This window comes from Phalacrocorax carbo, chromosome 2, assembly GCF_963921805.1.
Source record: "Phalacrocorax carbo chromosome 2, bPhaCar2.1, whole genome shotgun sequence".
In the NCBI taxonomy this organism is placed as follows: domain Eukaryota; kingdom Metazoa; phylum Chordata; class Aves; order Suliformes; family Phalacrocoracidae; genus Phalacrocorax; species Phalacrocorax carbo.
The window spans coordinates 119223616-119235682 of NC_087514.1; the positions used below are offsets into that span (position 1 = coordinate 119223616).

The 12067-nt window shown below is 35.8% G+C and overlaps 2 protein-coding genes across 3 annotated transcripts in view; one reads left to right on the top strand and one right to left on the bottom strand.

Annotated features, from left to right (window-relative positions):
- KIAA1143 (KIAA1143 ortholog) overlaps positions 1-12067 on the bottom strand; it is a 259367-nt gene that overhangs the window by 74478 nt on the left and 172822 nt on the right. The gene's annotated exons all lie outside the window — the stretch shown is intronic.
- The window catches only part of KIF15 (kinesin family member 15), a 43108-nt gene that overhangs the window by 10994 nt on the left and 20047 nt on the right, over positions 1-12067 (top strand). For both annotated transcript variants that reach the window (XM_064444065.1, XM_064444066.1), the window contains 10 exons: positions 1206-1297; positions 1957-2166; positions 3289-3466; positions 3889-4027; positions 6374-6515; positions 6856-7053; positions 7976-8083; positions 8852-8957; positions 9511-9676; positions 11081-11231. In XM_064444065.1, the coding sequence (XP_064300135.1) occupies positions 1206-1297; positions 1957-2166; positions 3289-3466; positions 3889-4027; positions 6374-6515; positions 6856-7053; positions 7976-8083; positions 8852-8957; positions 9511-9676; positions 11081-11231 (1490 nt within the window). The remainder of the gene's footprint in view (positions 1-1205; positions 1298-1956; positions 2167-3288; positions 3467-3888; positions 4028-6373; positions 6516-6855; positions 7054-7975; positions 8084-8851; positions 8958-9510; positions 9677-11080; positions 11232-12067) is intronic.

A 12067-nucleotide genomic window follows, 5' to 3' on the forward strand; every position in this document is an offset into this window, starting at 1 on the left:
AGCTTTTCACTAGCCCACTACATCTGCAGTATAGAACCCAGCATACCTTTCTACTATGTATACTTCTCACTGAAATACGCTACCTTGTAATGTTTGATTACAAGGTAGTAAACTTGGTCTTCTAACTCTTACTGTGATCCTAAGTCAACTCTTTCCTGACCTTGCCAAGAAATAGAAGATACAACAATAGAAGTTACTACAGAAGTTAGAAAAACTTGTCTAATGTAAAGCATCTGTGGTTGAGTTTTCCTAAGGAAAAACTACTTCTCTGTGAGCATACACATTTAACCAGTAAAAACAAGTCAGTGATTATGTGGGGCACTGAATTGCTGTCTGTGAATACATGAATATTGACAGAGGGCTCAAAAACGTTGTTAGACTTGTGATAGAGTTCTGAGGGAAAGCAAGTGATGATGCTTAAACACTGAAAAGAGGTTTTATGCTGAACCTAATGTACCAGAGCTGTATTTAGTCTATACTGTTAAATCATGTTTATAACATTTGGTCACACAAATATGAAATCTGCTTACTACCTATTTTAAAACATGATGGCATTTTTCAATATATTGAATTATAATAGGGTAGTTGTTATGCTCCTAGATAATCTGGTGATTAGCATTCTATAAATAAGTAGCCTTGCCTGCATGAGGATATCCAAGAAAGCTATTCTGAATTCATTTCTGAGGTGGATTAGTTAAGGCCTTTCAATCCCTTGTGTGGACGCTTTCCTTCCAGATTAAATCACTAATTGTCCACTTAATTCACGCCTATTTTCCTGAATTTCCTTCTCATAAGCCAGTTAGTCAATTTTTAATATGTACAAACTGTAATAATAATGCTAATAATGGCTTAGTGTTACCAAATAAATTTCAGAGGGATTTTGCATTTTATAGATATACTCAGCTGAACAAACAGATTCTTTTATTCTCAGAAAAGTTCATCATAAAGCCGTTTAATGCTTGAACAACTTTGTTATTATTCAGTTAAGTATATTGACTCTGTTCTTTATCGGCACTTGCAGGTGATTAAGAATTACAGTCTAAACTTCTTTGCTCTGGGTATGGCTCATGATCTTAGAGGAATTATATTGTTCACAGAATTTAGTTAAACTTTCTTTACAAAACTGTCACATTATGTATGTAGGAAAACCTGATTAACTGGTGTGTTAATAAATATGGCGTTTGTTTCTTTGACTTACCCTACAGGTGGTGTTGAAAAGGGGAAGAAGAACATAAATTACAGGAGTAACTTTCTTGAAGCAATGTTGTTCTGGGAGAAATCAGAAGGTGAAAAGAAGGTAAGAAAGCACTAGTATTTTGAAGCTTATTCTGGGTACTCTCATTTTCAAATAAAAATAACCTGTCCAAAGATAAGGTTTGGTAATAAGGGAACTAGTCAAATGTCATTTAAGACAAAAACTTTCAAATTCAGACAAGCCATAGGTTAGCTTTCCTAGTATGTTTCCTTTTAGGGGTGGGTTTTCTAATAAACTTGAGCAGAACAACAAACCTCCCTTTTACTTAATTTTGAGTGCATCTTTGAGTGTTTGGATCAACATTGAGTTTTTTGAAGTAAATCTCCCTGTCATCCCCATTTTATTGTGCTTTGGTTCATGTCATGTTGCAGTGTTGAATCATTCAAAATTGATTTTTTTTTTTTAAGAAAATTAACTAAAACAAGCAGTCTAGGGATGCACCTGATATGCTTAACTGAATACTTAGTCTACAGGATCATATTGGAGCTTCTAAGTAAAGTTTTTGCAATATAGTGTGTAATTTGGCTTCTTGGTATGAGCTGTTGCTCTCTACAGATCTGCTCCAAATGAATATAATAGTCTGTGTATTCACAAAATTATTAACTGAGTTCTGCGTGATTTGTGTATGTCTTATGGGCACCTTAAAAATTCATCTAATATAACTGTCACTTTCCTGGCAATCTGTGTATGTACTTTCTAAGAATTTATTAGAAAAAATTGCTCAACTAGAAGATCTGTGTGCCAAGAAGGAGAAGTTTATTCAGTCCAATAAAATGATAGTTAAATTCCGTGAAGACCATATTGTTCGCTTGGAGAGATTACATAAAGAGGCTGGTGGAAGTTTAATGCCAAAAGAGCAAGATGATCTTCTCAGTGAATTGAGGGAGGAATTGCAGACACTCAGAGAACAGGCAAGTCTCTGGTTTTTTTTCTTTCTAGAACAATTTTATTGTGTGAGAATAGCTCATGTGATGGAGTTCTGTGATGGGTGGATACAGACGTTTTAGGAAAGGCAGACAGGAGAAAAAGAGGATGGGTGGTGGGTTCCTGTAAAGAAACATCTCAAATGCATGGAGTTTCCCTGTGGAAGGGGAAACTGGTGGGTTTAGAGCTTGTGACTTTGCGTAAGAGGAAAGGCTAGTAAGGGCGATGTCATCATGATGGGAGCTTGGTACAGGCCACCTGATCTGCGTTAGGCAGAGGACTAAGCCTCCTTTAAGTAACTCAATGAGGTCTCTAAATCACAAATCCCCATTCTTATGGGAGACTTTATAGCTCCATGACATCTGTTGAAAGGGAAGGATGGCAGGATCCAAGTAATACAGCAGGTTTCTGAAGGATAATAACACAGATGCTAGATCGGCCAATCAGGGGTGATGCTGTCTTGGAGCTGTTTGAGGAAGGGAAGTAGCAAAGTAATACCTGAGGCTTTAGGTTATTCATGATTTCGGTAGGTGTGATATCTTTTGCAAGGTATTTTTGAAGAATGAAAAAGCTCAAGAGAGAAGGCAGATCTTTAAAAAAAAAAATTTCCTCCAAGCACAAGTAGGATATAGGAGTAGAAAAAGGAGTAGATGTATTAAAAGACCAGCTTGAATTTGTAGCTCATAACTGAGCTCCAAAGTGAAGGGCAGAAAAAAGTACAGAAGTCAGGACAGTCATTGAAGGACCACAGAAACGTTACAATGGACTATAGGAATATTACTATCACAGTGTTAAAGCCAAAACTCAAAGTTGAGACTGAAATGGGTTGTCAAGGGAAGCAAGAAAAGCTTCTACTGCTTTATTACTAGTAAAAGAATAAATACATAAAATGTAAACCCACTGTCTCTTTTGAGAGCAGATTCCAAGGGAGTAAGAAGACTAACAAAAAAAAAAAATTGGGGCAGTTTTAACCACTGTAGGGAATACCTGTTTCTTTTTTTCCTCTTCCATTAAAATTTAATGCTTATTAAAGGTAGTAGAGCACAGCTAGATATGTATAGCATTGTCTGGAAAATAAAAACTGTTGAATAAAATACTGCTTATCACAGATGGAGCAACATCCACGAATTGCAAAGTATGCCATGGAGAACCATAACCTGAGAGAGGAGAATAAAAGACTTCGTTCTTTACAGTCAGTTAAAAAGGCTCAAGAAATTGATGCTCAGACCATTACAGAACTAGAGAAAGCTTTTTTGGAAGCTTCAACCACAGAGAAAAATACTGGAGGTAAATATATGCTCATGTTTTTCAGCTAAATAAGCTTACTGTATTTCTATGTTGTGCAGCATAGTGTGAAAATGTTTGTCTTGATGTACTTTCGCCTTCTTCAAAGTGATACCTGAAGACTGATAAATCAGGTTTACTTCATTTTATGTTGGCCTTCAAGCAAACACAGCAACAGGGGATTTGGATTCTTGTGCATCTTGTGACCACCATCCATAATCTCATTTTGTTGTCCTTAGTTGTCGTGAAGACTGCAGTAATATTACTTATGCCACTGGTTTTCATGTGGACTGTTGCTGATACCCATTTTGTTCAATCTCAATTGTTGCTATGCTGTTCAAAAGCCTACAAATGCTTCCATTTTAGTAAAACTTAAGATATGTGGGCTACTCTGTGATTTCAGAGGGTGTATGTTTGTTCTTTAGGTCATCATTTATATTCCACCACCGTATCAGTGGAAGGTTCACTGGCATCTGTTGAAAGGTTGAAAGCACGCCTGCTGCAGACTCAGAGTGAACTGGCAAGTTCAAAACAAGAATATGAAGAATTTAAAGAGCTAACCAAGTGAGACAAGACAGTATAGAAATGCCTTTAATTAAATGTCTATAAATAATTACTTATATTGATCTTTTAAAGTTAGTCTCAGGTCCTGAATATACAGAATAAGTTTGTTCTCTGCACATAAGAGAGGGCCAGGTTAAAAATGGCACGCACACAGAATATGTTCATGTTGAACTCAGTCACTCCCAGACTAGGAAACAACCATGATGCAGTCTGAAGGCATGTCTGCACTGTTGCCGATTTGTCTTTCTGAAAGCTCTTGATGCTAAGATACAAAACAATGCTTCACAACATGCAGGAGATGCACATACCCTGGAATTCTGATAATCACCTGCTTAACAGGACAGGGAGAGTTTGGCTTAGTTTCCGTGTTGAGCAAGTATTTTTCAGTAAATGAAATATTAGAGATGGAAACAGTGACAAGAACTCAGTTGATGAGTTTGGGGGGTATTTTGGGGTTTTTGTTTGGTTTAGTGCAATAGTAGTTTTTAATATAACCTCTTTAAGACTGCACTTTTGAGCCACCATAAACATAGAATCAAAGCACCCCAAAAAACTCTAGCTAACCTGTTGGTTAACTTTTTGCCTCCACTTTAAAGAATAAGAAGGCAATAGTACCATTTTTGAGACTTGTAATTGGAACAGGGATTTAGTTAAAATTAGAGCAAAGACACGATATCAATAGTTCATTCATGTCCATTTGCTTTGGCATCCAAACATAACATAAGGGTCTACTTTGTCCTTACTAGTGTAGCAAAGAAGTTACTGTCAGTGTTCTCCTTGAGGGTAGCACAAGGTAACACGAAAGGCCTGAGTAATACCTTCGGGGTGTGTGTGTATATATATATCTTAATCTGCAAGTGACTAATACATGGCTTAACTTGATCAATCCCATTTCTGAAAAATTCAGAACCTGTTACTGGAGATACAAGAAAAATAATTGCATTTCCAGCAAACATAATGTAAACCTGGAAGGCAAAAGGGACCTGATTTTTTATTATATTTATTTTTAGCTTGTACCTAACACTGCGGCTTTTCATGGATTTCAGTGAATCTAGAGGGTAATTCTAGAAGCATTGGGTACAAGATATTTCCATTTTTGTCTCCCCACTTTTTTTTTTTCAAGTAGGTTTGTCATGTCCTTTTTGCTCATTCAGGCAATTGTACAAATCTGTATTTTCATTCATAGCATTTGCTACACAGAAATCTAAGACTTTATAAATCGTAATGTTATGATCTACTGAGTATATCAATTCAGCAATCCATCTATTGTCCTGTATCATTAGTTACAATGGTTTATTTATATCTTTGTATATTAATTACATTATTTTCCTTCCCATTCAATGTATTGCTAGTTTATGTATTCCATGTTTTGTGCATGTCTTGATTTTCTTGATAGTGGAATGCATTTTTATTATCGGATACTGACATTTTAGTGGAGTGCAGTAAGAGAAGCGTGCTTTTGAGCCTCTGGATTCACCTCTGGGTTACACAAAATTTTAAACTTGTTTCCAGTTTCAGAGTAACTGGCTGCTTAATTTTACATGCAAGTGTAACTGTATGCTGTAACTGAATAAGTTGATTTTGTGAAATTGTTAAATTTCACTCTATGTATACTAATTTTTCTGTTGTCCCATAGCAGTCAGAACTGAAGTTCCATTCTGTTCCTTAAGTTGTGCTGCAGATGCTAAAAACATGAGGGAAAGCGATAGCATTAAACTGCCAAAAGATGAAATAGTGTATTTCCTTTTGCCTGTAGACTTTGACCCTACAATTATGTCAGTAAGGTCAACTATCACAGTAACAGCATGTAGCTCTACAAAATACCTAATGAAAATTATTCCTACATTTCTGCTCAACTGTTGGATTTCAGTTAAGGTACTCTTAGAGGGCAAAATAATCTTAACAGAGCAGCACTTCAGAGGGGAAAAAAAAAAACCACAAACCAAACCAACTTTAAATGATTTTTTTTTTTAATCCTGGCAAGCACTGGTTCAGACTTCTCATATAACTGGATAACATTGTTAAAGCTTAAAACCCTATTGGTATGGGTGATATCACTTTCTCATAACAGGAATTGCAGAGCTCTCAGCTTATATCTTACCGTGTAATGGATTTTTTCTGACACGTTTAGTTATCCACCTGCTTGCTTCACTATGCAAGCACAAATAAGCTGCTTAGCTTTTTAATTTTTAATACAGCAGTGGTGGCTTTCTTCTCAAAATAATATAATTTCGATGTTTGGGCAAGAGTTCAGCTTCAGTTAGCTCATTGGAAATACTGCAGCTTAATCTTACTGATGGGAGGGCATACTGACGTTTTGACAGTAGTAAAATACTTCCTAAATAGGAAAAAGCATATGGAACTGGAATCAGAGCTTCAGTCCCTTCAGAAAGCAAATCAACATCTTGAAAACATTCTGGAGGCAACCAAAGCACACAAGCGCCGAGAAGTCTCTCAGTTACATAAGCTCCACAGAGAAACTCTTAAGGTAGGAGAATAAGTATATTTAAAACCATGCATACTTACTCCTGAGTTGTGTGAGAACATAGACCTTCATTTGTATGACCCCTTAACCTAACTAGCTTTCTGGCATGTAATCCATATGTGATAAAGCAGATATGCTGCTCTTTTTTTGTTCTGAAATGCTTAGAGAATGACTGCTACTGTAATCAGATGACAAATCCGAAAAAGTATAGAGGTTTACAACTAACCACTTTGAGCATGTGATTTCCTTATTCTGTCTGGTATTGTATTTCATAGTTCTATAAGCAAAGTCTTGATTCCATTTTACAGTTAAAATAAAGACTGCTTTGTAATCTTTATAACAGAACATAACCACTCCAACAAAAGCTTACCAGCTAAGATCTCGCCTAGTGCCGCGAATAAGCCCAGAAATCTTAGATTATCATTCTGAAGATTTTCAGTGTTCTAAAGAGATGATGGATGACATCTTGAAAGAGCCAGTTCCCCCAGAGATGAATGAACAAGCATATGAGGCCCTTGCTGAGGAGCTCAAAGTGGCACAGGTGAATGTTCTGAATAAAAACTGAAGTGTATGTGTAACTTCATAATAAAGCGGGTTTTGGCATGAAATACTTCACCCACACCCACCCCACCCCGATATATTTTAAGTTGCATGGGAAGCTGAAGCTCTTGATGAATACTTAAGTATTCACTAAACAGTTTATTATACATTGTACTTAAGAGGATTTACAATGAAAATATTGAAAGGGATTTTGAGAGTTGAATATCAAAGTAGTTTAAGATACACAGGGCATTTAAACTTTTACTATTTTAACCTGATCACTTGTTTCTGAGGAAACTTTTTTGTAAGTCCCTGGTGGCAGCTACGTTTGGAACAATACCTAAACTTAATATCTAATATTGCATTATTTGAAGAAACCTGCCAAATGTTGCTCGTCCACCATTATACCATAATTGTCTTGTATCTTTCCTAAAGGGCGGGGAAGGTCTTTTGTCACACAGAGTGCTACAAACTTACCTGAACTACTCTATAGAAGCTGGAGCTGACTTCAGTGCATGTAAAACCCTGGCACAACAGCCAAAACCCCTCTTTGATGCTTACTATAGTGCAGAGATCCTGGAAGGAATTTAGCTAGCCTATATTTGAGTAACCTCTTTTTAAAGCCTTATTTCTCCCAGATAAATATATGTTTGTGTTATGTGTTTGTTAGATTCAGTCCTTGTATTCCCTGATGGATTTTCTTGTGTTCTGGCCGTTTAGTTAGCAATAGGAGAAATCAGCTTAAGTATAGCACTATACTTAAGATAGCAGCTTATTTTTGAATGTTCTGTCTTCTGTTGGTTCAGGTCATAAAAAGAGAAAGTAGTTGACATTTTTATATTTAATATGCACAGACTGCCCTATGGCATGTGAGAATAACTGCAAGATGGGTGTTCTAATTTTGGGCATCTGTTGTGTCACAGGAGCAGCTAAGCACAATGCAGACAAAGCTGGATGAAGAGGAAAGCAAGAATATAAAACTCCAGCAGCATATTAATAAACTGGAGCATCATTCTGCACAAATACAGGAGGTGAGAGATCAATATAATACAGAGCTATATGTGAGTGTGCCTATATGGCAAAGTGAGATCTACCACACTCGTATCACTGTGGTGTCTAGTGAGGTCTGCAGTGGTACTTGCATTTTGACTTTTGACAAACTTATATAGCATCAGCTGAGGGCTGTACAGCAAGGCAAGGACTTCATTTAACATAACACTGCAGGTTTGGGTTTGTTTTGTTGCTTTAAATGTTGTGATTCTGAGCCTGCTTGATCTTAAATATAAGCAAATAGACACTCAAGATGTCTGTGCTGGGTTTTGGCCAACTTCATGATTTCTGGAAAACAGCAATATTCACAAGAAAATTTTAAACTTTAGAATGCTGAAAATACTACTTGCCTTAGTTGGAACTGAAATGTCCGTACTCTATAAAATATTTACAAGTCTTTCTTAATGGCTAGGTTTGACTTAACACAGAAAAGAAAATAAGGCCTGCTTTCTTCCCAGATCAGTGTCATTTCTGATAGCTCTGTTCTGAAGTAGGTCTCAGCTCCTATGCTGTGGGTTGCTTCTGAAAGAACTTTTTAGATAAGGTAGCATCTTCAGTTATATTGAAATATTTTTTAAATTGGACTTCCGTGGTGAATCTGAAATCGAAATATCAAATTTGAAAGAAAAATGCATCTTGTATTTATAATCAGCTGATGAAATGCTCTAATACATTATTATTGTTACAGCTCTGTAACTTAGCTACTCCTACATTTCCTTCCATTTAAAAATTTTACTTCTCTTCTCAAGCTTCTTTCATCCGAAAGGAATGACTGGAGTAAAGAGCGCCAGGAGCTCCTTGAACAGATAAAATCGCTTGAAAAGCAATTTCAAGACAGTCAAAGCAAGACTGATAGTAAGTCTATGTGACACTGAAAGTCCATATGAAGTTTTAAGGTGTCTTAATGTTTTCAGTCAACAATAACATATGCTGAGTAACTATTTGGGATTAAGATGTTAAAGTCATACTGGTCTGACTTTTTGTTTTACCTTTTTTTAAAGAAAAAATCTCTAATACTTACAGAATAGCTGTTCTCCACCCAGTCTTGCACAGTATACAAGAGTAAAAATTGTTCTCTGTTCACTCTGAATGTGAAGGGAGTACAGGATAAAATATTTAATAAAGAAGATATTAACTAAAAATAAAGCGAAAATCCTCTATTGGTCTATGGAAATGCAGTGATGTTGTCTGGAGTGTTTTTGATTCTGCTTTTAAAGTTCTGTTCTTAAAGTGAATGTTTCATTGACCTTTTCCATTTACAAATCCTTTTTGTGTGTTACCTTCAAGGTTAATTTCACTGAAAATGTGTAAAGTTTTGTGCGACTTTCTGAGGATGTTCTGTAGTGTTACACGTCTCGTATCTAGTACAGTTTTCCAAATAACATGTAAAATATTTGGTTTTTTACAGTATTAAAAAGTGAAGTCTATGACTTGCGCATTGTCCTGCAGTCTGCAGACAAGGAGCTGTCTGCTGTAAAACTGGAATATAGTGCCTTTAGGGAAAAGCAAGAAAAAGAAATAAGTCAGCTTTCTGGTAGACATATGGATGTACAGTTCCAGCTGGACAGTGTCAGGTATGTTGGCAGCTTGGTAAAATGCCTTAACCTGCCTTCTGGATGCATCCAGTGATTTAGTTGTTCTTTTCTGCATGTGAACTTGCACTTTACATCTCTTATTTAAAGTCATTATTTTGTGTTTATGTCCTTTGCTTATTTTTTTCGTCAATTATTTCCTTGCATGTTTCAGAGCCATGAGGGGGAACGTGGTGAAATTAGCAGAAAGAAAATAAAATGAGGCTTGCTTAATTTTGGTTTGCTTATAGCATTTCCCCATTAAGTAGGATATACCTATAAGCTTATTGATCTCCATAACTTAAGTAGATGAAGAGGCATTGTTTGTTTGGGGTTGGTTTTTTTTCCAATTTAGTCCTAAAAAATAACTGTTACTTCTCAATCTGGTCACATGAAACAGGTGACATAATGATGCTGCTCTAAAAACACAAGCAAAAGAAACCATAAAAATAAACTGAAGCTTGACTACTGAAGCGTGAAAGGCTCACTATATTATATGCAATGGTTGACATTATTATTGGGAGATAAAAATCAGTGAGATTTTTTTATCATGAGTATGTCTTAGCTATACTGGGTTTTGTTGTTGGTTTTTGCTTGTTTTGTTGGGTTTTGGTTTTGTGGTTTTGTGTTTGGTTTTGGTTTTTTTCCTGGAAAGCTTAACTACATTATTGCATTATAGCAGGTCATGTCTTACTTGAAGTCATTTTTTGAGTGATGAATTGGTGAGACTGGGAACCTAGAACTGAAATTAAATGTTGTGGTTTCATTGATGCCTTCTGTGTTAGCAGAAGTATTGACTTTCCGGAGGATATTCTTTCTGTAGACTCTCTATTAATAACATGATTCGTAACACTTGTCTAGCAGTTCTTTTACCCCTCTTTGTTTTTCACTTTTGTGAAAGATCAAATGAAATGTTTTGGGGGCAACAATTTAGAGGGAAATAACCCAGACTTGCCTAGAATATATAAAGATTTTATATGGGATAAATAACCCAGATATCAACTAAGCAGATGTAGGTTCTCCAGATCATTTTAGCGGAGTGCAGAGTCTTTTGTCCAACAGCTGTCTTAAAAAAAAAAAATAAATTTTTAAATGGGTGAACAATATCAAGACACAGTGATTGAAATTTCTATAGAATTTTTTAAGTAGTAAATTATTTCTAGGGATCAGAAAGAGTACTTTGCCTCTTCTGCCAATGCAACTTAAATTTCCTGTGCCCTTCATAAATTTGGGGTTTCTGAGTTTAAACAGAAATTACCATTTACGTCAGTCACTTCATTCTAAAATAACTACTCTGTATATTATATGAAGATTATAAAATACAATTGATTGGAGTATTTTTATAATTAAACAAATCCTTATCTTAATATTGTGGATGGGTTTGTTTTTGTGCTTTTTTTAATAAAGGCTAGAACACGAAAAGATTCTTGAAGAAAAAGCAAGCCTGCAGGATGACTATGACAATTTGCAGGAAGTAACGAAGTTTGAGACAGATCAACTGAAGCAACAACTTGAGGACAGCAAACAAGAAGCAGAAGCAATGAAAACTGAGATTTGTGTAAGACAGTCAAGGCTTTTAAAGGACTCTATTATACAGTCACTCATGTAGCCAGACTGTTTCATCCCTGTTACTGCATCGTCAGTAATAGATTCCATAGTAATAATAGGTTTCCTGGTGATCTCATTTGGAAGACATACCCAGAATCTTTTTTGTAAAACTTAATGCAATATTTTTGCAATTGCAGGCTACAAGAAATATCCAATAGCATGATGAAGTAGAAGGTTTTACAGCTGAAGAAATTGGTCTGGAAACATTGAGGGAGATGAGTTGATTTAGTAAAGGAATAAGAAACTGCTTTGGAAAAGAATCCTGACATTGAAATTCTGGTGATCTTTCATCTCAGTGCTGGCTAAGACTAGCTTACTTATTCTATCTTTACAAAGCAGTTTCTTAAAAATTTTCATAGTGGATGTGATCTTGTTAAAATGAGCTATGCCTTCCTGTGGTGGATCACTGTCCTGCAATTTAGTTGATGCTGTCCTTGAAAGCTTGTCAGGCTGCAGTGACTGCAAAACAGCAGGAAGGTTGCTCAAGGGCTTTTGCAAATTATTTTGTCTGCTTTTCTGCAGTGTACACTGTGCCTGCTCAGCAAGTTTGCTGTAAGTTTTCCTTTTTAGTGTTTAAAGGAATACTGAGAGCTTAAACTATTGTTTTAAATTCCTTATAGTCTAATCTCTTGAACTGCTGGTTAGAATTTGAAAAAAAATCCTCCCAAGTTAATCTACAGTTGAAAACTGTAATTTCTCCCTTTAAAGCCTTGGATATTGAAGAACATAGCTATATGAAATCATTATCAATGGCAGGTAAAAAGAGCTGATTGCTTAATATAAATA